General features: G+C 52.7%; 3 protein-coding genes across 8 annotated transcripts in view; 2 read left to right on the top strand and 1 right to left on the bottom strand.

Annotated features, from left to right (window-relative positions):
* The first annotated feature begins 8 nt into the window (after positions 1-8).
* On the top strand, positions 9-10958 carry LOC112862080 (aflatoxin B1 aldehyde reductase member 2-like). 5 transcript variants are annotated; one of them, XM_086715856.1, is made up of 7 exons: positions 9-843; positions 3209-3396; positions 3594-3698; positions 4427-4520; positions 5427-7965; positions 10128-10311; positions 10858-10957. In XM_086715856.1, the coding sequence occupies exons 1-5, from the start codon at positions 684-686 to the stop codon at positions 5468-5470; spliced, it is 591 nt and encodes a 196-aa protein (XP_086571982.1). In that variant the 5' UTR covers positions 9-683; the 3' UTR covers positions 5471-7965; positions 10128-10311; positions 10858-10957. The 5 variants fall into 5 exon arrangements, with proteins under 5 accessions (XP_086571982.1, XP_086571980.1, XP_086571981.1 ...); XM_086715854.1 differs by having other exon boundaries at positions 5427-5503; positions 6347-7965; positions 10128-10891; XM_086715855.1 differs by having other exon boundaries at positions 5427-6579; positions 7748-7965; positions 10128-10891.
* MRTO4 (MRT4 homolog, ribosome maturation factor) lies at positions 8014-14834 on the bottom strand. The gene is made up of 8 exons (XM_025912097.2): positions 14631-14834; positions 12168-12226; positions 10886-10989; positions 9872-9953; positions 9626-9693; positions 9213-9364; positions 8740-8816; positions 8014-8629 (listed from the first exon to the last, which is right to left on the bottom strand). The coding sequence occupies exons 1-8, from the start codon at positions 14656-14658 to the stop codon at positions 8483-8485; spliced, it is 717 nt and encodes a 238-aa protein (XP_025767882.1). The 5' UTR covers positions 14659-14834; the 3' UTR covers positions 8014-8482.
* A 75-nt stretch (positions 14835-14909) lies between these two features.
* Positions 14910-24513, top strand: part of EMC1 (ER membrane protein complex subunit 1) — a 28256-nt gene continuing 18652 nt past the window's right edge. For both annotated transcript variants that reach the window (XM_086715847.1, XM_025932174.2), the window contains exons 1-9: positions 14910-15050; positions 18387-18511; positions 19098-19163; positions 19410-19503; positions 20356-20484; positions 22292-22418; positions 22976-23125; positions 23442-23609; positions 24104-24175. In XM_086715847.1, coding sequence (XP_086571973.1) covers positions 14950-15050; positions 18387-18511; positions 19098-19163; positions 19410-19503; positions 20356-20484; positions 22292-22418; positions 22976-23125; positions 23442-23609; positions 24104-24175 — 1032 coding nt within the window. In that variant the 5' untranslated portion in view covers positions 14910-14949. The remainder of the gene's footprint in view (positions 15051-18386; positions 18512-19097; positions 19164-19409; positions 19504-20355; positions 20485-22291; positions 22419-22975; positions 23126-23441; positions 23610-24103; positions 24176-24513) is intronic.

The following is a 24513-nucleotide window of genomic DNA, read 5'->3' as shown; positions in this document are numbered from 1 at the left end:
AACAGAGCCTTTATTTTGCCTTCATGTTGGAAAGGTATTTTCGCTGGGATAGATTAATCCGAGGCTGACTGTCTCTGCTTGTCACTCCACAGGGCCTCTGGCTAAAGCCTTTGGCAAGTCGGCACTGGAGGGATCACACACCCACTTCTGGGACCGCACGGCGGCGGGACAGCACCTGGCGGCGGGACAGCCCCGAGGGCCACATTCCCCCAGCCAAGGCCTCTCACATCGGGACACTTTAGCGCGTAGGAAAACCCCCTCCGGAACGACGCCGGGCCCCCGGAACAGTTCAGGGCGAGGGGAGGCCGAGGGAGGTGGGGAGACGTGGCAGCGAGGCCCCAGGAGGGCCAGCCGTTGGCCTTCGGGTTCGCTGGAAACCCTCAGAACTAGCTCAACCCTCCTGACCCAGGGCCGAGACCCGCCTCAACCAAGTGCACGCGGTCCCCAAAGCCCTGCCCCCTTCGGCCTCCGAACTCCGCCCCCAACGCCGGTGGGCGTGGCCCGAGACACCTCAGAGCGGATTTCGGCTGGCTCTGACTCCCGCCGCCCCGCGACGACAGCGCTCCACGCCCGGGGGCGCCAGAGTGGCCCGCCGCCGCCGCCGCCAAGTCCCGGCCCCTGTCGCCGCGCGGGCCGCTTCGGGGGCTCCGGCCTGACCCGCCACAGTGCTGGGCACCTTGGAAATGGGGCGCCGCATGGACGCCCCAGCCAGCGCCGCGGCCGTGCGCGCCTTCCTGGAGCGCGGCCACACGGAGCTGGACACGGCCTTCATGTACAGCGACGGCCAGTCCGAGAGCATTCTGGGCGGCCTGGGCCTCGGGCTGGGCGGCGGCGACTGCAGAGGTAACTTGTACCTCCCCTGCACCGTGCGGCGCCCAGCCGGCCCCAGCCACGCTTACCCTCCCGGGCGCCGACCTCCCGGCAGCTCCGTGAACGTCTACCTCCAGACAGCCGGACATTCTTTGTCCTGACCTCCTTCCTTTCCTCTTTTCCCTTCCGAGAAGATCGTCCAGGACCGTCCCTACAGGAATGTCCCATCCAGTTCCAGTCTGGGACACCTTGGTTAGCTCTTCTAGGGGGCACTGAAAGGGTTGGAATCTGGCGTTGTGCAGTGCCTGCCCCCTTTCCCGTCCCCGCGGGTGCCCTGTGCCGGCCGATCTGCCAGAACCCTGCCCCTACTGTTCTGGCATTCCCTGGCACAGCCCCGGATCAGACTTTGGGACGGGTGGGAGATCTGCATCCTCCTTGCTCTGGGCCCTAGACTTTGCTCTGTGGAGCTCGGGGTGCCACGTTCAGTCGGCAGTGCCTCCCACTTCACGAGACTGGCAGTGCCTGGCAGTGCCTAGCAGCTGCGGTTACTCAGTGGGCAGAGTGGGCAGGATGGGAGAGGGGAGGTGGTAGCGTTTCTAACTGCCCTCCGTGCTAGCCTCTGAGGTCATAGAAGGGAAATTGGCACTAACCCAGTCCAGGGAACTAGGATTCCAGAGAAGGCTGGGGGAAGCCCACAAGAGGGAGCATTTCCCCAGGGGCTGTTGAAGAAAGCTCAGGAGAGGGAACATTAGACACTGAAGAACTGATAGAGTCCGCCAAGGAGTAAGAAGAGAACAGGCGTCCACACGGTGGGCAGCGGGGGTGCCAAGGGAGTGCGATTTGGCAAAGCCAAGGGTGTTGGAGCAGGCAGATGTAGCTAAGTGGAGGGTTTGTGTGTGGGCAGGGGAATGTCCATTCTCGGTCTGATGCCATGTGAAAAGCTTTGGGCAGTGCTGGGCGGGTACAGGGAGGGCTCAGCGATACTGGCTGTTACTATCGGTAGTGTTATTAGGACACGCGCTGTGTCACTCAAGCTCTTCTCCCCTCTCATAGAGTCTTGCCTGGTTTCTCCGGTGATTCACAGCATGCTGGATCTGGAACAAGAGAACATGCCTGCGTCTCGGTGCTCATGTTTTCCAGATCACCTGGTTGCCTCTCTGACCGCTCTGGTCTTATTCCTGAAGGTGTTTTCTTCTCCAAGCCCTCCTTCTCTTCCTTCTTTCTGGTCGGAGCTGGCTGGGCCAAAGTCCTCAAACCTCAGATCCGAAGTTTAATTCACTTGAAGAACAGGGAGGGGCAGAGGGTGAGGAGGTGAGGGAATGAAACTTTTCCAAGTGGGCCATCCTCTATCCCGCTGACTGCCCTCCGGTCAGCTGAGCTGACTGGCCAAGCCCCAAATGTGCAGAGAGGGCCCTCCTCCCACCCATCAGTCCGGCCACCCTGGATTCTTAATGGGGGCTCGAGAGAAAAGTATGTAATGAACCTGACTCAACGCAGAAGGCACGGGGCTATTTCTCTGATGGGTTCCTGCGTTTCCTTCCCCGGGGCCCATGCTCCAGCCTCTTGCCCCTCTTTCCTGATTTCCTGCCATGGTCCCCTTGCTGGTCTTCCTGGTTCCAGACCTGCCCGAGGCTCTTTATCCATGCTTTGTTCAGATTCATCCTTCAAAACTGCAAGACCGTCCACTTAGCTCCCCAGCTGAAAGGTGTTCAGAGGCTCCCCGTGGCCCTGTAAAGTCCAGATTCCACAGGGTGCTCTCAAGTCCCTTTGCGTCAGGTCTGCGGGCCTTCTCTTGCCTCGTGGACCCGCGTGAACCCGGTGCTACAGATCCCTGGAACTGCAGGCATGGCTCCTCTGTTCTTTTCCTCTGGGCTTTTGCCCTTGTCCTCACCCTCTGGAATGAACTTCCCACCCTTCCTCAACTGGCAGCTGCTGACTTCTCCTTGGAGACCAAGATTCAGATTCTAAAGGAAGCTTTCCCTGAACTCCCAGGGGGCCTCATGCCTCTATGCTCTGAGCTCCCCTAGCACCTTGTACATATCATTGCCTCACTTACTGTGTAGTAGCCCCTTAGACAGTGAGTCCTTGAGGGCAGTGACCAACTGTTGGCTCTACCAGCCCTTAGTGCCTGGTAAATAATCCATCATAGTGATGACAATGAGCACGTCCATTCAAGTTCTGATCAATCCTTGGGACCACCATGCAAGATAGTACCATGGTCACTACCAGTTGACAGTTGAGAATATTGAGGCTCAGAGAGGTTAAGTGACCTGGCCAAGGTCACAGAGCTAGTAATGGCAGAGTTGGGATACAAACCCAGATGTGTCTTAGCCATTACGCTAGACTCTCTCCAGTGTTCAGCAGACTGGTTTGAACTCTAATTTTACTCCCCCCAAAGCAAAAGTCGCCACCAAGGCCAATCCCTGGGAAGGGAAATCGCTGAAGCCTGACAGTCTCCGGACCCAGCTGGAGACATCACTGAAGCGGCTGCAGTGCTCCAGGGTGGACCTCTTCTACCTGCATGCCCCTGACCACGACACCCCCGTGGAAGAGACGCTGCGTGCCTGCCATCAGCTACACCAGGAGGTGAGGCCAGCCTCTGAGCTCCAGGAAGTGGTCTGCCGGTCCTCTCCTTGGCCTGCTGTTACCCAGGAGAGTGGAGGCACCAGGGGAGTCCCAGAGCAGAGCTGGGGGCAGACCCCGCTCCCGGGGTCCCCACCCCTGTCTCCCCTTTCTAGAGTCCTGGGCCGTGGCAGCTTCTGACTGAGGCCTCTCCTCTGCAGGGCAAGTTTGTGGAGCTTGGCCTCTCCAACTATGCTGCCTGGGAGGTGGCCGAGATCTGTACCCTCTGCAAGAGCAGCGGCTGGATCCTGCCCACCGTGTACCAGGTGAGGGCCAGGGCTGCAGGGCCCGTCCGCGGGGCTGCTGCTGATCCCGGGTTCCCCTGGCCCCTCCGACTGCCTCCTGTGCCCTCTCCCTAACAGCCACTCTCCTGCCGACAGCCTGTAGAGGGCTGCCGGGTGCCATGGGGATGAGGGGCAGGCTCCTCAGCTTGACCCACGGGCACCTGTTGGCTCTGGCCCTGGCTCCCCTCATGGCCCGCATGTGCTCCTCGGGCCCTTCCTTCCTGCCTGTCTCTGTGCGTCAGCCTGGACCACTCCTCCCCTTCTCCCTGGTGAGAAGTAAGTGCTCAGGCCCTGCTTAGATGGCCCGTCTTGATGCCCCAGAGGAGCCTGAGATCTCAGACTCTACGTATCTCCTTCTCATTCATCCAGCAAATGTTTGAACCCCTACTTGGTGCCAGGCACTGCTCACAGAACTTACTAGTGTACTTGAGGCTTGTCTCGATTATACCTGTTTACGCTCTACCTTGCTATTAAATCTCTCAGGGCTGAGGCCTTGTCCTTTGGGCGTGTGGATGGAAATTCAATGTCCAGCCCATAGTTGGTGCTCAGAAATGTAGGCTGAATAAATGAATTTTCCTTCCACTAAGTATACGCCCTGAGTGTTAAGGCCCTAGGATTGATAGGGTGCAAACTGGGGGTTCTGCAAGGGAAGATTTGAGGTCTCTTCCTTTGACATGTGTACCCTCTCCATCTGGCTCTTCTATCTGCAGGGCATGTACAAGGCCACCGCCCAGCAGGTGGAAACGGAGCTCCTCCCCTGCCTCAGGCACTTTGGATTGAGGTTCTACGCCTACAACCCTCTGGCTGGTATGGGCTGCCGTGTGGACAGGCTCCCCGTGGGCGGGAGGGCATTCCCGGCCCCTGTGTCTGCCTGTTCCTGACATAGTAGATGCCCGGCCCAGGACCTGGGAGGCTGGGCTGGGTCCTCCGGCTCTCCTGGGTTCCCTGCCATCCCCCCGCCAGTCTGGAACAGTTTGTGGGAGTGGTGGGGCCAGTGGATCTGATGGCAGTCTTCCCGCGGACCGGCAAGTACAAGTAGGACGATGGTGGGAAACCACCTGTGGACTGACTGCTTCTTTGGGGATAACTGGACTGAAACGTACAAGAAAAGGTGAGCTGGAGGCGGGCCGTGTCAGCACAAGAGTTGGCCTGGGTCCCCCTAGTCTGAAATAGGGGGTCTCCGGGGTTGATTTCCTGTGGACCGGCACCTCCTCCTGGTGCTCAGACCGAGGCCCCTGCATTCCCGACTCTTCCCCGATCCCCGCTGCCACCATATTATGTCTCCTGGGAGGGATTAGGGCCTGGACTGGGAATGTGATCCCTGGGCCTTCTGGCGGGTCCCCAAGACTCTCCCTGGAAGGGCTCACCCGCTGTGCACAGCGGGAGGAGGGCCCTTGGATGAGGACTTGGGAAACCTGGCACTCCTGCCCCACTGCTAGTGGGCCCTTCACCTTGGGCAAAGGAATCTAAGTTTTGTAATCTCTTGGCCATGAAATCATTACCAATGTCGATAGTTACAGTTGAACAAATGTTGGGATCAGCCTTCTTCCCTTCCGTTTCCCACTTTCTAAAATTTGAAAAAGCCATCAATATGTACCCATGGCTCAAAGCAACCCGTTTCCAAGTTGCACTCATCAGTCGTGAGGATTTAAACAGCTCTTTACTGCGAGAGCCCCGAAATGCACACCTTATCGCTGTTCCTCCATTTACCACATCTAGACGCCATCCATGGATTGCTGGAAAGCTCCTACTGAATCTTTCTAAATTAATGAAGATGAGCCTCCAAGGTTAATTTGTGTGTAGTTTACTTGCCTCCCCCACCCCAACGTCGCTGGGACCAGAACAAGAAGCTGAGTTTTGTGCAGGGGGCTCCAATGTTAGTATTGTTCAAAGGGCCAAGGACTTTTTTTTTTCATTTTTTTTTTCCATTTTTATTTTTGAGAAACAGAGTGAGACAAAGCGTGAGCGGGGGAGGGGCAGAGAGAGAAGGAGACACAGAATCCGAAGCAGGCTCCAGGCTCTGAGCAAGCGGTCAGCACAGAGCCTGATGTGGGGCTCGAACCCACGAACTGTGAGATCATGACATGAGCCGAAGCCGGATGCTCAACCGACTGAGCCACCAAGGCACCCCGGGCCAAGGACTTTTAAAGTGTCTGATACATGAGATCACTCTGTGTGCACTGCTGTGATGTCAATCCTCATCCAGCATCCCCCCTCCTCACTGCATTTTCTGACCTTTCAGGCCAGGTTGTCACTTTAGGAGCCATTGCCCCACGCAGTGAAGCAGCCAGGGCCTGGGCTTCACGCTGGGGAATCAAGGCCTGATAGTTTTGACGTTGTCTGCTCTTTAGTTTACAAAGCATGACGGGGTCCATTATCTCCTTTACATTCTGCATTTGCTGTAAGGGGCTGGCACGGAGCGTCCCCTCTCCTCACTGAGCAGGGAAAAGTGGAGGCAGGTGGCTTCAGCCAAGCTCAGAGGTGGGACTTGTGGGGCTGGTGGCAGGCGGCACCCTGGTGACGTGGGTCCTGATTTGGGGGGTTGTGTTGTTCACACCTAGTGAAGTGAGCATGTTAAATGCAAGCATTCTTCCTCTTGCCCACTGTGTGCTCTCTACCCCTACCACCAGACTACAAGATGCCCCACTGAGGGACCGGAAGGCCACATGCATGCTAAGAGGTTGGCTTCTCAGCGCCTCAGGGACCAGCGTGGGGATACCTGCCCTGGAGTAACCTCCTGGCACTGACTGCTGTGCCACCCTCCCCACCTGCCCAGCTTCTGGAAGGAACACCACTTCAAGACCATTGCCCTGATGGAGAAGGCCGTGCAGGCTGCACATTGCGGCAGCGCCCCCAGCTCCAGGTAACCTGCTGTCCCGGACGTGTTTTTCCCCTTTCTTGTTTGGTGGGCTGAGGGGGACAACGGAAGGGAGAGGGCTACACAATTATTTGATGGTTTCTGAGATTATTCCTTTTCTTCCAGTATTTCTTCATGCTAATCCGGTTTCCTTAATGCCACATTACGCGCTCTACTGGCCCTAGAAGTGTGATTATCCCAATTTTACGTGTGGGGAAACATTTCAGAGGCTTTTAAGGTCCCGCAGCTACATGAGCACAGATTGGACTCTGAAACGGACACTTTTTAGCCATTAGCGTTTGTTCTGTCCCAGGGGGCACACTCCACAGGGTCTGACTCTGTGCCTGGCAGGGTTCCCCTCTCTGCTGTCCCGTGTGTCCCTAACACCTTCCTCTGGCTCGAGCCATGGCCTACTGAGGGCTGCCCTTTCTTGAGCGGGTAAGTGCCAGGCCTGAAGTAAATCCTTCACAAAATTTTAATTCCCACAGCCACCCTGCATAGTAAAGGAAGTCTGAAGCTCGGGGAGGTCAAGTGACTAACCCAGGTTTACCCAGCTGCCGAGCAGCACAGGGGAGTGCCTCTGAACTCACGTCTGCCTGCAGAGGAGTCTGCAGAGGCAAGGCTTTCAAGACATAAATTGTTTCTGGAATAATGTAGGATGTAGGCAGACATCCAATGCCAGGTGTCAGCAGGGACGGGGCAGGGCTGGTTGCTATGGTGCATTAACGGTTCCCATGTGGCTGTCTCCCCTTGCAAGGTGCTCATGGGGGGGTGCAGTCATCCTGGGCACGTCCAGCCTGGAGCAGCTGGCACAGAACCTGGCGACTGAGGAAGGGCCCCTATAGCCCCCCGTCATGCAGCCTGGCACCTGGCTGTCACCAACGTCCCGATGACTTCTGCTAGGGCCAGTGCTGGCTTGAGGTGGCAGAGGGCCTCGTCTTTCACACTTTCACCCTGGGCCTTAAACGGCTTTAGTGAGCCTGTTTTCTCTCCCCAGTCCCAGTTCACAAGCTGTTTATTTCCTCTATTCCCACAGTGCCCCCAGCTGCCTTCACGTGAAAGGGCTGGGGCTGTGGTCCACTCGGCCACTTCCTGCTTGGACAAAGTGGGTGCTAGACCTGGCTGCCCAGCCCGGGAGCGAACCTGGTGAATCTGTTTCCTCTGCTGCCTGCAGCCTGGTTCCTGTCCTTCCCAAGGGCTTGGGGGGAGAGGGCAGGAGCACGGATTAGGCTTCTCAGCCTCCTGTCCTGAATCCAGCCTGATCTCTCAACACTGCGGCTGGAGATGGCACTCATGCTGCTACACACAAAAGAGAAAGAGGGCCACACATCCCGAAGATTTCCTGTCACTCAGAGATCCTTCGCGGGATACTCACCACCAAGAACAATTTAGGTAAAAACCTACCGCTGGAGTCACTACCAAGAATAAGAGGTCCCGGTATGCTGTTGAGCAGTTTTAATATCTGCTCTGGGTTTCAGCAGTGGCTTTACTCTCGTCTTAGTGAAAGTTTCCCTCCTTCTCTATAAGACTCCCGGCCCTGGTTTGGGAGGAGGGGAAGAAAGAGGAAGGAAGTGCGGCCAGGGCTCCCGTATTCCTTGGCAAACCCCGTGTCCAGTAGGGGGACACAGAGGCCAGAGGAGCGAATTGCCAGTGCAGGTGGCGGCTCTCCCACCCCAGCCGTCACGCAGGAGCCAGCGCGGGAAGCTGGCTCACGGTAAAGGAAAGGCATCCTAGGAATCCAAACCAAAGCCCAAGCCAAGGTCTTTTTTCTAGGAAAATTCCTCTTTGTTGTCCACAGGGAGCCATCCTGCAGATAGTTTTACACCTTATAGAAAAGCAGTCCACCCGTCTTCCCCTGCTGCTCCCCCAGCGGGGCGGCAGTCCCATGTGTCCTGGCCCCAAGCGCCTGTCAGTCGTCTTCACCCTCTGATTCTTCTGCTGACTCGGGCGCACTCTCAGGCAAGTCCTCTCCCATTGGCTGAAAGCTTCCAGACTGTGCGTCCCACATGTATTTGATGGTGACCTTGAATTCAGCCATCTCATACCCAAAAAGCTTCTGCAAGAGATGTGTAAAGGGAACCAATGGTCAGGAGGAGCATGTGTGGCACGAAGTGGCCGTGGTCCCTTGTGCTACAGGCCACAGGATGCAGAAGGGGTCAGACTCACCAGCACGCGGGCCTGCTCTGGGGTCAGCACGTCGCCCTCCTTGCACACCTCGTAGTCAGACAGCAGGGTCACCACACCTACAGAGAAGGGGACCCCACACAGTGACTTCTGCACAGAGGCCTGTGCACAGCTCTCTGCCCGCTGCCCAGAGCCGGGAGGGGGCTGGCTGGCACCCCCGACCCCACTCCACCTTGCCCAACCCCAGCACACTCGTGCTAAACCAGCAAGCGTTCAGGAGGGTCTGTGGGGGGATGAAGCCTCCCTTGTGTCCTTTAGCTGAATTCTGGCTGCAAGTTACTGTCACTCTCGTCCCGGCCAAGAGGTGGTCACTCAGTCCCACTTTCACAGGAGAAAATGGAGGCCGGCAGAAATAACCTGCTCAGCCACAGAGCCAGAGGGGGGCTGTTGAGCTCACAAGCTTGCATTCCTGGCAGCTAAGTTGTGACCTTTCCGCTACAGGGACTAACCCGTACCTCTCTTGAGGGCAGTGGGCAGGCCCAGCTGCCTCAGCTGTGGCTCCATGGAGTGGGGGAACTGCTCCAGGGGCCCCGGGTCCAGGGTCACGGTGAAAGTTGCTTTGTTTCCAGCTCGAGCGAAGTCCATTTCTGTGTATTTTGTGAACCACCTTTGGGAAAAGATCAGTGGTAGGAGGGGAGGCTCCTGACTGGCCCCCCAGCCCCGCATGAAGTCAAGCCCCCTGGCCTCTTCTCCCCCCACCCCCACACCTCCCTGTCCATCTCTGCTGCTGACCAGCAGTCAGCCTGGAGCACGGTGCTGCAGAGAAGACCCAGGAGCAGTGTTCCAGGAACCAGTTTTGACTCAACGCCTCCATACTGTACAGAGTACCAGGATTATTCCTTCCCTGCTGCTCCTCAGTAACACTTACTCATTCACTTCCTCCTTGGTGCGGTTGGTGAAAAGGAGACCGACCTCACCCCTCAACTTCTTGCTGACCTACAGAACAAAAGAGGGTCAGCCCAGTCTCGTTAGACATCTGGCAAAATCTGGAGATGTTTTTGGTTGTCAGGAGCTGGTGGGGCAGGGGTGCTATTCTGAGTCCGGGGTTTAAAGGAGAACCGAGCTGTAAGTCAGGCCTTGCTCTCACTGATCCTGCCACTGGCCAGAAATTCACCTGATGCAGGTTGTCCTTGTACTCGTCAGCTGGGCTCCGACCCAAGGCCACCATCATCACTTTGTTTTTGCCAAAGAACATCCTACACAGAAAAAGAGAGGTCTGTGAAGGAAGCGCCCTGCCCACCCTCCCCCCGTTAGATGCAAACCAGCTCTGGTTCTGGGGAGCCTGAGCACAGGCCCAGACTGTTCCGCAGCAGGAGGTGTGGCCAGAGGCTCCTACTTCTTCCACACAGCCCTGCCTGCTCTGTCCACAGCCAAGGACCCCTCTCGTGATTTTCCTGCCTGAAGACCTCAACGTTCACAGTATTCTGACTACCAGCCCGTGGGTGTTACGTGACCCACTAAGCGCCCCAATCTGGAAACGTGGAAGAGGCACAGTCACCGGTCTGAGCCACACCAGGACTCACTCGTACCGTCAGAGACTCACCCAAGGGGCAGGTACCCGCCACATGGCTCTCAAGTCACTGTGTCATTTCAGAGGACACATCAACATTTTATTTTCTTAACGTTTATTTACTTTTGAGACAGAGAGAGACAGAGAATGAACAGGAGAGGGTCAGAGAGAGAGAGAGAGAGAGAGAGAGACACAGAATCTGAAACAGGCTCCAGGCTCTGAGCTGTCAGCACAGAGCCCGATGCGGGGCTCGAACTCACGAGCCGTGAGATCATAACCTGAGCCAAAGTCGGACGCTTAACCGACTGAGCTACCCAGGCGCCCCACACATCAACGTTTTAAAACTGATGGGACGTTCCTAAAAGGACCAGCCTCCAGGGATAAGGATGCCCCTTCTCCTGAGGGATCATTACTCAGGCATTCCCTGAGCAACTACCAAATCCTGCCCCTGAGAAGCTCAACACAAGGCCAGTTTTAACAGTTAAAAAGTGCCTCTGGGGGTTGTGGCACTTTCTCCTTAATAAGGTGGTATCTGCAGGGTCAATAACCGTCCCTTGCTCTGAGAGCACCCTGGCTGCTTCTCTACTTAGAAAGGCCCTCTTCCCGCCACCTGCTCACCGGCTGTGCTTCCAGGCGTTCCGGATGTCCTTCAGCTTGCTGTTCCTCATGTTGGCCACGGAGAAGATGAAAATGTACTTGTACGTGTCCACACATTTCCGAAGCTGCGGGACAATTCATGGGGTTCTGGAGTTCAAGGGGCAGCACGGGTTGGGCTTCAGATGGGAAAAAATCTGCTCTAGGTCCCCAACAACCGTGGAAGTTTAGAGCTGGAGGCTCTAATCTCGTCCTTTCCTCCTTACTTCCATTACTGAAGTCATGATCATGGACTACAGGGGCTCCCCTGAGGCAAAGCAGGCGTGATCTCAAAGCGCAGGGGAAGCTGGGCCATGGGTCAACATCCCACGGTCTTCCCAGGTTATCTGTGGCCATGAGTGGAATGGATCGCTTTGCTTTGCCCATTAACTGACAACCCAGAAACGCTCGGCCATACTTGGAAGGCTCCTGTGAAATGGAAATCTGTAACACCTTATTATTCACTAAGAAGAAGCGGCTCATCGGCTCTGTTCTGCCCACAGTGCTGGCTGCAGCCATGACATGGTCTCACGGAAAAGGAATCACTGTGCTGGAGGACAATCTACTGTCATCCAGCTTGCAGCCTTGGAGCAATGTAGACAGGGGGCTGGCTGGTACACTTACATCTAGTAACCCCAGAGCTTTTTTTTTTTTTTTTTTTGAGAGAGAGAGAGAGAGCGAGAGAGCGAGAGAGAGAGGCAGGCAGGGCTCACCCAAAGCCTTGAGCTCACCTGACCTGATGTGGGGCTCAAACTCACAAACTGTGATCATGAGCTGAGCCAAAGTCAGATGCTTAACGACTGAGCCACCCAGGTGCACCCCCACCTTTCAAAAGTAAGTTCTATGCCCGTCATGAGACTTGAACTCATGACCCTGAGATCAAGAGTCATATGCTCTACAGACTGAGCCAGCCAGGTGCCCTGTGATTGTACAGCTTTTTGACACTGGGCAGGCTACCAAATCTAAGTTTCTGTTACCTAGATGCATAACAGTGATCATTATTCATAGACACGTATGAATGAAGTGGAACACACGTGGAGTACTTAGTGGGGTGCCATGCACAGAGTAAGAGCTCTGTGAAAACCAGAAATCGTTACTACGGGGGTTTTTATTGGGTGCTGTTGCTGGAGGAAAAAGGGCTGAACCAGCACCTTGTGGTGGTTGTGATATGTGTGTGTGTGTGTTTTAAAAAACAGTATTTCCCTGACAACCCTATAGCCACCTTTATAAACCAAAATCTGAACCGATAAAAAGAATGAGCTCTTACCTCTTCTATCAGGTTCTGTTTCAGTTCTAAGCCTTTCTTGGCAGTTTTGGTTAAGGAAACTAATACAAGGAAGAAAAAGACAGATGATGAGACACATATCCAGAAGCCTTGCAGGCTCATTTCCTTCTCCCCTTTGGTAGCTCAGCTGGACCAAGCCAGCCTGAGGAAAGGCACCAGGGCTTTGTATTCCCAGGGTCCCCAGAATGCCAACTCTCTAGTGTTCCTGAGCCTGGAGATCCTTGACATACTTCCTGTTACTTAGACAAACCAGGTGTTCCCTCGCTCCTATTAGGCTAACCTAAAAAGCTGTACTGAGGTGTGGGGGCAGGGCTTGTTCCTGTTCTTGGACGACTTTCAGAGGGATACCTAGCTTGCCAGGGCCCTTCCTGATCCCCTCCCTCCGCTCCCCATGGTGTGTAGAGAAAATCTTAGGTGGCTTAAGCTGTGGACTGATGAATCTGGGGATTCTATCTTCTCTGCTACAACCTGTTCTGCAGTTTGGATGCGGCAATGTCTCTTTGGGGAGGGCAAGCACCTCTACCAAGAGCTGGGGCCCAATTTCCTCATATCCAGAGGGTTTGGCATTTGCCATCTCACCAGGGTTCCCTCTACCGAACCCAGTCATTCCACAAACACTTAACAAAGCATCAAATGCAAGGCCATGAGTGTCCCCAGTAAGGGGCTATTTCTTATTCAGTCTGCCTGGCACTCACAAGGCATATACCTGGAAAGGTAATCAATCATGCCAGTCAGGGTAAGGGCAGCACAGGAGGGCAAACACAACGCCACTGTCCATTTCCCACCAGGTTCACTGCTACAACAGTGGACCAAGCCAGCGTGACCCTCTCTTGGATTGCTGCTGGTCTCATTCCTTCCAGCCTTGCCCTCTAGCTTCACTTTCCCCAGTCTATTCTCAACAAGGAAATTAGGGTGATCTTTTAAAAGTTAAACCCTGTCATCCCTCTGCTCAAGCTCCCAGGTGGCTACCCATTTCACCTGGGTGTGAAAGCCAATTCCTTGCAAAGGCTTGTAAAGCCCTGCCTTCTTTGCCCACCTCCCTCCCCTTCTTTGCTTACTCTGCTCCAGCCACACAGCCCCTCTGCACTTTATCTTCCCTCTCCTTGGAATACCATTCTCCCGGGTAACTCTGTGGATTGCTCACTTCCTTTCTTTAGGTTTCTGCTCACTTGTCAGCTCATCAAAGACCTCTCTCTGGCTGCATTATATGAAATATCACTTCTTTATCTTTAGTCCACAAGACTCATTAGAATGTGACCATATAGGATTTTTGGTGTTTTGGGGGATAACATTTCCAGTGACTAAATGTTAAACTCATTGAGGACTCTAGGCCTTCTTGTTGTAACTGCTGTATCCTCCAATGCCTAGAGTACTGTAAGGGTTAAATTGTAGTGTAGGGCTAACTGTAGCTTGAGAAATAGCTTCGTGTTGACACTGTAGCTTGAAAAATAACAGCTTTGTTCTGACACTGAAGGTCAAGAGATAACAGCCTTGCTTTACTCTTGTAAATTATGCTTCATACTCTTGTAAATCAGGCTTCACCAACTAAGGAAACAAAAGTTCAAAGAAAAGAGCATCAGAGGCAAGGTCAAGGAGATCCACTGGTTGCAACTTAGCGGCAGAAAGTCTAAAATAATCACCTCATCCGGCAACTGTTTCTAACTCATCTGGGAACTGTTTCTAACTCGTCTGGGAACTGTTTCTCTGTTCTGTTCCCAGGTGATGATAAAACGATGCGATCGGCCATAAAAACTCTGTACCCTGGCTGTTCGAGGCCGCACTCTGATCAAGAGTGTTGGTCCCCATCGATCGGCCTTGCCTCTCATTGCAATAAACTTTGTTGTGACTGTCACTGGTGCCCGTAGCATTCTGTTTCAGGAGTCGTGTGGATGCAATAGTACTAGGCTCCCAAGTATATTTGTTCAGGGACTGTGCTAGAGAGTCTGTACGGGAGAGACACTACCACAATAAGAGTCAGAAATGGCCTTTTAAGACGTGCCTTATGAAATGTCAGCTGAGACAGACCCAGGCACATGAAGACCGAAGCATAAGCATGCCAGGCAGAGGCAACGGCAAGTGAAAAGGCCAGATTTGGGATTAAACCCTTCTTAAAAGAAAAGCGGCCAGGGTGGCGGGCGCGCGAAGAGCTAAGGAAGATGGGCTAGGGTGGAAAAGGTGGGCCAAGGCGAGATCGGGTGCTCAGAAGCTGTTTGGAAAGGCACTCAAGGCCCGGCAAGACAGTCTCCGTTCCCCTGACCCAAGCAGACTCCGGACCCCAGTCGCGAAGCCCTCTCGCAGCTCCCAGCTAGTCCGCGGAGCTCCTCATGGAGGCCCCGGCGTCCCACTCGGAGCTCCTCGCTTAGGCCCTGGCGTCCCACTCACGTCCCCCCCGCAGCTGGCAGCCAGCCGGCGGTGCTCCCCCGGATCCCAGGACCCCTCACTCACCTTTCTTGTCGCGCTTGGATTTGGGCATCGCGCTGCACGCACATGTGTCGGAAGGCGGTGCTGCCTGTTAGGACCCGGGTGGCGCGGGGGCCTCTGGGACGGCCCTCCGGGGCTGCCCTCGCGCGTGCCTGACCCAATCTGCGCCACAGCCCGCCTCTTTCCACCCAGACTTCTCTAGGGCGACTTTAAGCGCACCCGGAGGCCTCCAAATCCCGAGGGCCCCAGCGAGGGCTGCGCGTGCGCTCCCAACTCTATGGTCCACGGAGGCGGAGCCTTCGGCCCGGTGCATGCCGGGCCGGCGGCGGCCCGGGCTCCTATCATGGCGGCGGCGGTAGGGGCGACTCTTTGGCCCTGGCTCTGGGCCGTCCTGCTTGTCCTTTCGGACGCGGTCTACGAAGACCAAGTGGGCAAGTTTGATTGGTGCGTGCGTGTGGGGCCTGTTCGGGAAATATGTGGCTATTTTCTCAGTACCTATGTGCTTGCTAAAGGGAGGGCCGTTACAGGCAGCAGGATCGGCTGCATAACTTGCGGGGCTCAGTGCAAAATGAAAATGTGGGACCCCGCGTAGAAAAATGAAGAGTTTTGAGATGGCCAGAGCAGAGCACTAAACCAAGCGTTAGGGGCACTTCTAAGCCAATCCCTGGGTGACAGGTCGCGAGCCCGTGAAGCCGGCCCTGACATTCAGGCATGCTTGGGTTTGTGGTCAGAGGTCACTGCTCCATCCTCCCCCGTCAGGCCCTGTTTTTGTGACTCAGGTTTCTGATCTACTGGGTGTCGGGGGTCGACAGCCCCTCAGTGAGCTCTCGTTCTTCCGCGAATTGGCGTCTCTTGGGTATGTGAACAGAGGCTTGGGTCAAGACAGGTCCTAAACCGAGTGCCCTTTCTGCTCCCTTCCAGGCAACTTCGACCCTGGGCTCAGAATAAGACCCGGCAAGCCTCACATCAGCCGGGAGGTGCCATTAACTCATTCATTCACTCACTTACTCACTCCCGCCCCCTTCCTTAAGGTCCTGGAATTGGTTTGCTTTTATTTGAAACTAAATTTTGCCATTTAAGGGTTGTGCGATTTTGGGAAAGCGACTTAACCGCGCTATGCCAAGGTTTATCTGTAAAATGGGTTTACTAGTAGTCCATTGTTACCTGCAGTAGTTGTAAGGATGAGTGAGATCATTCCTTTAAATTAGTACAATGCCTGGCTCATTGAATGCAATTAGTAAATGTTACCCGTTATTATTACTGTTCGGGGAACAGTTTATTCTTCAGAGCCCAGCTTGGATACCTCCTCTTCTGTGCAGTCTTTTCTGTATCAGACACATTGATTCATGTATTTGTTGAGTGCTTGCAATGGGCCAACAGGTGTTCTAGGTGCTGTGGATACAGAGTTAGGAAGGAGCTCAGTCTGGTGGGGCAGATGTATCTGTATGTGACATAAGACAGTGTGACAAAGGCAACTCGAGTCCCACTAAAAAGTTTTTTTTTTTTTTAAATTCTTTTTTATTTATTTTTCAGAGCAGGAGAGAGGCAGAGTACGAGTAGGGGAGGGGTGGAGAGAGGGGGAAACACAGAATCCGAAGCAGGCTCCAGGCTCTGAGCTGTCGGCACAGAGCCCGATTCGGGGCTGAAACTTGTGAACTGTGAGATCATGAGCTGAAGTCAGAGGCTCAGCCGACTGAGCCACCCAGGTGCCCCTTGAGTCACATTTTTAATGATATGTGGAAATCCTTACAATGTAATATGTGAATATTACATGCATACGGCGTATTCATATATATGTGCTTGCGATATTCCAACTTACCAAATACTAGGTATATGTAATTTACAAATAGAAGAATAAACAGGGGCGCCTGGGTGGCTCAGTCGGTTGGGCGGTGGACTTCGGCTCAGGTCATGATCTCGCGGTCTGTGAGTTCGAGCCCTGCGTCGGGCTCTGTGCTGACAGCTCAGAGCCTGGAGCCTGTTTTGGATTCTGTGTCTCCCTCTCTCTGACCCTCCCCCATTCATGCTCTGTCTCTCTCTGTCTCAAAAATAAATAAACGTTAAAAAAAAATTAAAAAAAAAAAAAGAATAAACAGAAGGAAATACCCTAAAACACCAAAAAGTTTATAGTGGTGGTATTTTAAGCATTTTAAGATTAAAAAATACTTTTACATAGTTTTAGTATTTTCTACAATGAGCAGGCATTACTTTTGCAGTTCAAATAAAAGATAGCAATATATTTTTTTAAGTTTATTTATTTGTTTCGAGAGAGTGTGAGAGAGAACAAGAGCTAGAGTGTGAGTGAGCAATCGGGGAAGGAGCAGAGAGATAGGGGGAGAGAGAGAGAGAGAGAGAATTGCAAGCTTATCCGTGCTGTCAGTTCAGAGCCCGCTGTGGACTCAAACCCACGAACCGTGAGATCATGATCTGTGCCAAAACCAAGAATCAGACGCTTAACTGACTGAGCCACCTGGCACCCCAAAAGATAGCAATATTTAAAAATTTTTTTTTTTCAACGTTTTATTTATTTTTGGGACAGAGAGAGACAGAGCATGAACGGGGGAGGGGCAGAGAGAGAGGGAGACACAGAATCGGAAACAGGCTCCAGGCTCTGAGCCATCAGCCCAGAGCCTGACGCGGGGCTCGAACTCACGGACCGCGAGATCGTGACCTGGCTGAAGTCGGACGCTTAACCGACTGCGCCACCCAGGCGCCCCAAAAGATAGCAATATTTTAAAAGAGAGCTAGGGTATTAGAATCAGAAGTTCTTAGTTTTGTGTTCTAGATCTGACAGTAACTAGTTGACCTCAATAGACATTAATTTACTTATGTGTAAAATGAGAGTAGTCATTTATTACTTGTAAAATCAAACTAGTAACGTTTATCCTATGTACTTCATAGAGCATTTAATAGATATAGCAAGAATTAGGTATGTGAAAATACCAGTAGAAACTGTCAAATGGCACATAGGTCTGTCTATCTGCTCAGTTTCTTTAAAAAAGAAGATGAAACAACAACGACAACAAAAAACAACCAGACCAAACCACACCACCAGAGAAATTTAGTGTAAATGCCATGTGTGTTTAGTTTGCCAGAGATGAGAGTATTTCTTGCCTAACAGCCATGTGTGGGCACCTGTGTACTTGGTAGTGAGCCATGCAGAGTTAATTATATTCCCTTTATGCTAGAGAACGGTGTTCAAAGTTATGGGATCTATTCCAAGGGAAGTCTGAGTAATGAGTCAAATGGATCCTAAGCATGGAGTGGGCTCGAAAAGGCTGTAGAGAACAGAAGCCTGACCCCATCTATGGAGTTTGGTTGGAGAATCTGCATGATTTTTTTTTTTTTTCCTCCAGAGCTCAGTGAAAATAGAAGGGCAAGTTGGATTGTGTGCTTGTGAACAACAGGCTTTGTGTCTGTTTCCTTGTGTGTAATAGGAGCATCTAGTCCCTCTATTAACGAAGACCGAGAGGACTAATGTTTATTCCAGGGGGGTTTTGGTCAGATGTGTCACTTGAGACAAACGTGTGCACTTAAAAGGAAGACTGGCACTTCTTATCTACCAGGGTGTATTCTTTCTCCTTGTTCTGTTTGCTTCTGACTACACTGCATAGAAATCTTGCTTTTGGTCGGATCTCCTTAACAGACATTTCTCCTGTGTCCTAAGATAAGGACCTAAGATGGTGACAACCTCACGTATTGGCACAGTTGTCTTTTCCCAAAATATTTTGTACAGTGATGATTTTGACCCCTCTCACTGCCCTGTACTCTCTTCCTCAGGAGACAGCAGTATGTTGGGAAGCTCAAGTTTGCCTCCTTGGAATTTTCCCCTGGATCCAAGAAGTTGGTTGTGGCCACAGAAAAGAATGTGATTGCAGCATTAAATTCTCGGACGGGGGAGATCTGTGAGTGACCTGTGTAGGCCATTAGCTTGGGATGGGATGGCTGACCATAGTGAATCCAGAATGGCCTATGGCTTAGGTAGTCTTCCTGGCTGCAACTCAAGTTAGGGACACGTTGGCCAAAAGATGCATCTCTTACTGCGAGTAAGAGAACTCCTGCGAGTTCTTAAGATACTGCTTCAAAAAACCCGTTCTTTTATTCTGCAGTAAAGGTTTGGGTGCCACTCCAATTCCTTATGCTGCTTTCATGGATGTTTTTAGGCACTAAGATTGTGGACATGTAATTTACGATCACTACTTTTCTTGTGGATCACAGAGATTTTGTCTTGTCAATCGTATGTTTCGGGTGGCAGGGGGTATGGGAAGTGAAGAGACTTCAGACTGGGATAAGAGTCGCTCCTCTCAACCCTTCCTCCCCTCCTTACCTAGTGAGTGGGAGGAGACCATTGCCAGTTAGCTGTAATCCTTCTCTCCTTTGAAAAAAAATTGGATACTGCTACGCAAAGAGCTCTTCAGTTCTCTCCTACCTGTCTCCTTGGATGCCTCTCTTTTATAGTTTATGGTAATGTCTGACTCTCATATTTCTCAGTGTGGCGCCATGTTGACAAGGGCACAGCAGAAGGGGCTGTGGATGCCATGCTGCTCTGTGGACAGGGTAAGCAGAGTCCTGCTTTGTCTCTCTCGTGGTGTTGGCCCCATCTCCCCATTCCTTGGTTCCTTCCTTTGTGCAGGGTTGGCTAAGAAAGGAGAAGGGGTGTTTTCAAAAGGAAAGGACAGGTATTGCAAGTAACTTCCATTTGCGTCCATACATCAGAGGTGCGGCCATCGCGCACAGAGTGTCGGAGGAGGCTACAGAGGGCCAGTTGGGGAGATGACTTCACCGTGGTCTTTTCTCTTCCAGATGCAATCACTGTGTCCAATGGAGGCCGGATCATGCGTTCCTGGGAGACTAACATTGGGGGCCTGAATTGGGAGATTACCTTGGACAGTGGCAGGTAGAGGGCAAAGAAGCTGTATTTCACCTAGGCTTGGCGTGAGGCTTTGCTGGAACACAGGTCTGCATGGACAGCAATTCCGGGTCTTTTGGCTTTTTTCCTCACGGACCACCGAAGAGCCAAAGAACATCAAACACCCAGTGTCTTGATGAGTTGAGGTCATGGAACATGTGGTTACTCTGCCAGTGTTTATTGAACCCCCATAGGCTCAGATTTCTGTGCTAGGTGCAGAGTGTATCCTTGCCCTCGAATGGTGGTCCTCATCTTACCGTGACTTGAGAACTCTGTAATGTCCTAGGTATAGGAATGTCATGTAAACCTGCCAGTGTTTTAATTTTACGTTGCAAGAGCAGCTTGGGCTACTGTTACACCTTTGCTGGGGTTGTTTCCGTTACAGGGTCATTTGCAGTAGCCTATACCTCTTCTGATAGTAATGTATTTGGCAAACACTTGGCAAGCCCTCCAGACAGTGGGAACACACGTGTGAATGTGAGATCAAGAAACACACTGTCAGCTGGGGGAGGCAAGCACGTAGCCTTCAGTGGCAGTATGGTGTGAAGGTTGCCACGGTAGAGGGATCACCTGCTTGCTGTGCAGTCCTGGGGGCGGGGTGGGGGGAGCAACCCTTAGGAGGTTCCTGGGGTCTCAGGGGAGCAGAACAGCCGAGTGGTTGGAAATGCAGCCCCTCAAGTCAGCCAAGCACAGGCAGTGCCAGTATTAGGATTCTGATGCGTTTGGCTCCAAGGCTTGTTTTCTCACCTACCAAGCTGCAGTGGTAGTGTTCCAGATCATCTCCTCTAGCCCGAGGCCCCGGAGGTGCCAGGCCGTGCTCACCCCTGTACCTGTGCTCAGTTTCCAGGCGCTTGGGCTGGTAGGCCTGCAGGCATCAGTGAGGTACATCGCGGTCCTGAAGAAGACCACTCTTGCCCTGCATCATCTCTCCAGTGGGCACCTAAAGTGGGTGGAACATCTCCCAGAAAGGTAAGGCCACCTTCCCACCCGGTGATGACTGCCTCGCCGTGCTCTCCACAAGCCCCTGTGTCTCCTTGAGGGTTGAAGCGTTTGTTCTGGCTCAGGCTCACCTTATATTGGTATCACATGGATGGTGTTGGGCTCACTAGATGTGGGCCTGCGCTCAAAGGCCTTGCTACCTCTGGCGTTTCCTTTGCAGTGAGGAGAAAATTCTCAAACTGGGCACTAGAGGCAGTCCGGCAAAGGGAGTGGCTCACTTGCTCCTGGTTATAACACTCTGGGCTTTTTGACTTCTGGTTCAAGTCAGACTAAGCCTTTCTCTCTCTCTCTCTTTCTTTTTTTTTTTTTAATTTTTTTTTTAATGTTTATTTATTTTTGACAGAGAGAGACAGCATGAGCGGGGGAGGGGCAGAGAGAGAGGAAAACACAGAATCCCAAGCGGGCTCCAGGCTCTGAGCTGTCAGCACAGAGCCCAACGCGGGGCTTGAACCCACAGACCGCGAGATCATGACCCAAGCCGAAGTCGGATGCTCAACCGAATGAGCCACCCAGGCGCCCCTCTTTCTTTCTTTTTTAATGTTTACTTATTTTTGAGAGAGAGCGTGATCAGGAGAGGGGCAGAGAGAGAGAGACTGAGAATCCCAAGCAGGCTCCATGTTGTCAGTACAGAGCCCGACACGGGGCTTGAACCCATGAACTGTGAGATCGTGACCTGAACTGAAATCAAGAGTCAGTCTCCTAATCAGCTGAGCCACCCAAGTACGTCTTCAGTTGGACTCAGCCTTTCATTCATGTTATGAATCAGAACAACTGAAGAAGAGGCCAGGGTAGGAGCTGGGTGAGGTTTGAGATGGTTTCCAGAGGTCCTAGATGTGGAAAGCTGGGAGGGATTAGGAGGCAGGGAGGAAAGGAAAAGATTGGCTTAGACCTGTGGCCATTTTCAGAGTGTAAAACTCAAGTTCCTATGTGGCCAAGTGCATGGCATCCTGGAGCAAAGGAGGCCCAATGGGGCTTGCCGGCAGCTGCAGTGTGCCTGGCTGGCCTCCAGGGGGCAGCCTTACCCAGCAGATTGGCGCCCTATAGGAATGCCTGGGGATGCCATTCCTACTTTTTAAGAAGAGCTAGAAATCTGATTTTTACATGTAAAGTCTCAGTTCCTTTTTTTTTTTTTTTTTATGGTTTATTCCTGTTTGAGAGAGACAGAGTGCAAACGGGGGAGGGGCAGAGAGAGAGGGAGATACAGAGTCCGAAGCAGGCTCTAGGCTCTGAGCTGTCAGCACGGAACCCCATGTGGGGCTCGAACTTGGAATGGCAAGATTGTGACCTGAACCGAAGTCAGACACTTAACTGACTGAGCCACCCAGGCGCCCCTGTAAAGTCTCAGTTCTAAATATTGACGACTATTTAAAAAACAAACAAACAAACAAAACAAAACTGTGAGCCAAACAAAACCTACTTGGGGACTGCTAGTTTGTGACTTCTGGCTAAGGACTTGACTGATTTTATTTTATTTTATTTTATTTTATTTTTTAAGAATGTTTATTTTTGAGAGAGAGAGATACAGAGTGTGAGTGGGGAAGGGGCAGAAAGAGAGGGAGACACAGAATCCGAAGCAGGCTCCGGGCCCTGAGCTGTCAGCACGGAGCCCATTGCGGGGCTCGAACTCACAAACCAGGTCGGGCAAGTCCAAGTCGGGCACTTAACCAACTGAGCCACCCAGGTGCCCCAGGACCTGACTGATTTTAGAGGACCCCTGAGATGGGCCTGTCCCACAGCTGAAGCTGTTGCTCCTTGCCTTTTTTCTTCTGTCTCTTAGTGACAGCATCCATTACCAGATGATGTATTCCTACGGTTCTGGGGTGGTGTGGGCCCTCGGAGTTGTTCCCTTCAGCCACGTGAACATTGTCAAGTTTAACGTGGAAGATGGAGAGATTGTTCAGCAGGTATGGTCAAGGCATCGGCTTGAAGATCCTTGTGGATTGTGGAGGGGAATAGATGGAGCCCTTCTTTGCATCCAGGACCAGAGAACTTGGCCGGGAAGATGCAGAAGCCATTTGTGGTCCCTGATTCTGGTCACTTGGGACTCTTTTCTTCTCATCCAGTGTTTGTTTAAAGCCCTCACATTTGTACACGGTGCTCTACTGGGGTGGCTGAAAATTACAGAGGTTGCTTTCATTGCCTGTGAGTTTCTTAGAAGATGATACCGTGAGATAGCGAGGAAACCACATTTGATAAATATAGTGGAGAAATGCTTACCTGAAGTATCAGGTCTTAAAGACGACTGGGTATGTTTTTCCAGTGACCAGAAACAAAATCCTGATTTTCTCCAACTTTGGAGCTCTTGAGAGGTTGGGAGGGATGGGAAGAAGTCCTTTAGAGCCAGCCATGAAGAACCTTTGAGCTTAGCCCCCCGTGAGATTGGTGGTGACATTGCTGATGAGCCGAGAGGGAAATGTAAAAATTCTCACGAACCTCTCTCACTAGGCTATCTTTCCTGTAGGTCAGGGTTTCAACCCCCTGGCTTCAGAGTCTCACCGGAGCCTGTGGTGTGGTGGATGAGGCTGTGCTGGTGTGTCCTGATCCGAGCTCACGGTCCCTCCAGACCTTGGCCCTGGAGACAGAGTGGGAGTTGAGACAGATCCCACTGCAGGTGAGAGGTAGTGCTGCGGCCCTCTGGCCCAAGGCCTTGGCTTTGCCGCTTAGGAAAGTCTTTCTCCTGGTGATGCTGCTTCCTTCCTGAGCCTTGGCAGTTGCTGGGAAAAGGTCAGGCTTCTGGCTGACCTGGCGTGAGGGGAAATGGGCCACTCTTCTCTTTGGGGAACCTGAATGGGAGCTTCCGGAGCCACATGCCATGGCCTAGTTACTTTCACTGGCAAAGTGGGGCAGGGGAAGCAGGCCTGGGATGGATCAGTGGATCAGTGACTTGCCTGCATTTAGCCCTAATCCTCTTTCTTCTTGCCCTTCAGTCTCTTGACTTGGAATTTGCAAGTGGGTTCCAGCCCCGGGTCCTGCCCACGCAGCCCAACCCGGTGGATCCTTCTCGGGCCCAGTTCTTCCTGCAGTTGTCCCCGAGTCACTATGCTCTGCTGCACTATCGTCACGGGGTCCTGAGTCTGCTCAAGAACTTCCCACAGGTAACCGCAGGCGGCATAGGATTCAGGCGAATCTAGCCAAGTCATGAAGCTAGAAAACCCTGCCTCTGAATCTGTAGATGTTCCCTCCGGGTCCAGACATCTCTGTGTGTGCTTTGAGAGGGGTTAGCCTTAGAGCAGAAATGGAACACTCTTTTTCTGAGAGTCACAAAGAATGTTTAGAGTAAAACTAGGGCCTTCCTCTGAGTCTGCAGCAGGGTGGGGATGTTAATTTGAGCTTCCGTGTAGGTACTAATAACAGCATGAGACTTATGACTGGCCTGTGCCTGTGTTGGAGGTACAGGGAAACGCTTATGTGCAGCTATGGACGCACCTGGAGCCTTCATCTGTTCTCATGTGCCCTGGCTGCTGTGCTCCAAAGTCAGGAGCACTTTTAGCCTCAAGGCCTAGGGGACCTCCCTGTAGAGGTGCTCCTCTGTAAGGCCACTGGCTGGTACGGGCCCCATTTAGGAAGTGGCACTTTGCTTTATTCCCAGGCTGCCCTAGTGAGCTTTGCCACCACTGGGGAGAAGACGGTGGCTGCGGTCGTGACCTGTCGGAGTGAAGTGGTGAGTATTGAGAGTAGCATCTCCTCGTATCTACCAGGAACCCTGAGAGCCAAAAGTCGGGGCGGTTGGAATGCAGGGGGCAGGAAGCCGTTGAGAAATAAGTTCTCGCTGGTTCTACAGAACTTTCTGCATACCCCCTTGTCCCCGGGAATGAACCCTAATATTACAACCTCACTTTTCCCCTGGGGCTGCTAAGGGCTGCACGGGCTCTCTGGGCAGGAGTCAGGAGTGAGGTTTGTCTTCTCCAGGGGCTGAGACGACACAGAAGTGAGAGCTTCATTTTGGTGACTGGGGAATGACCCTTTGGCTAAATTTTCTCCTTCTGTCCTTCTCTTTTC

The sequence above is a fragment of the Puma concolor genome, chromosome C1 (genome assembly GCF_028749965.1).
Source record: "Puma concolor isolate L17-30 chromosome C1, mPumCon1.1.hap2, whole genome shotgun sequence".
NCBI classification, from domain to species: domain Eukaryota; kingdom Metazoa; phylum Chordata; class Mammalia; order Carnivora; family Felidae; genus Puma; species Puma concolor.
This window is presented reverse-complemented; position numbering and strand designations above follow the sequence as displayed.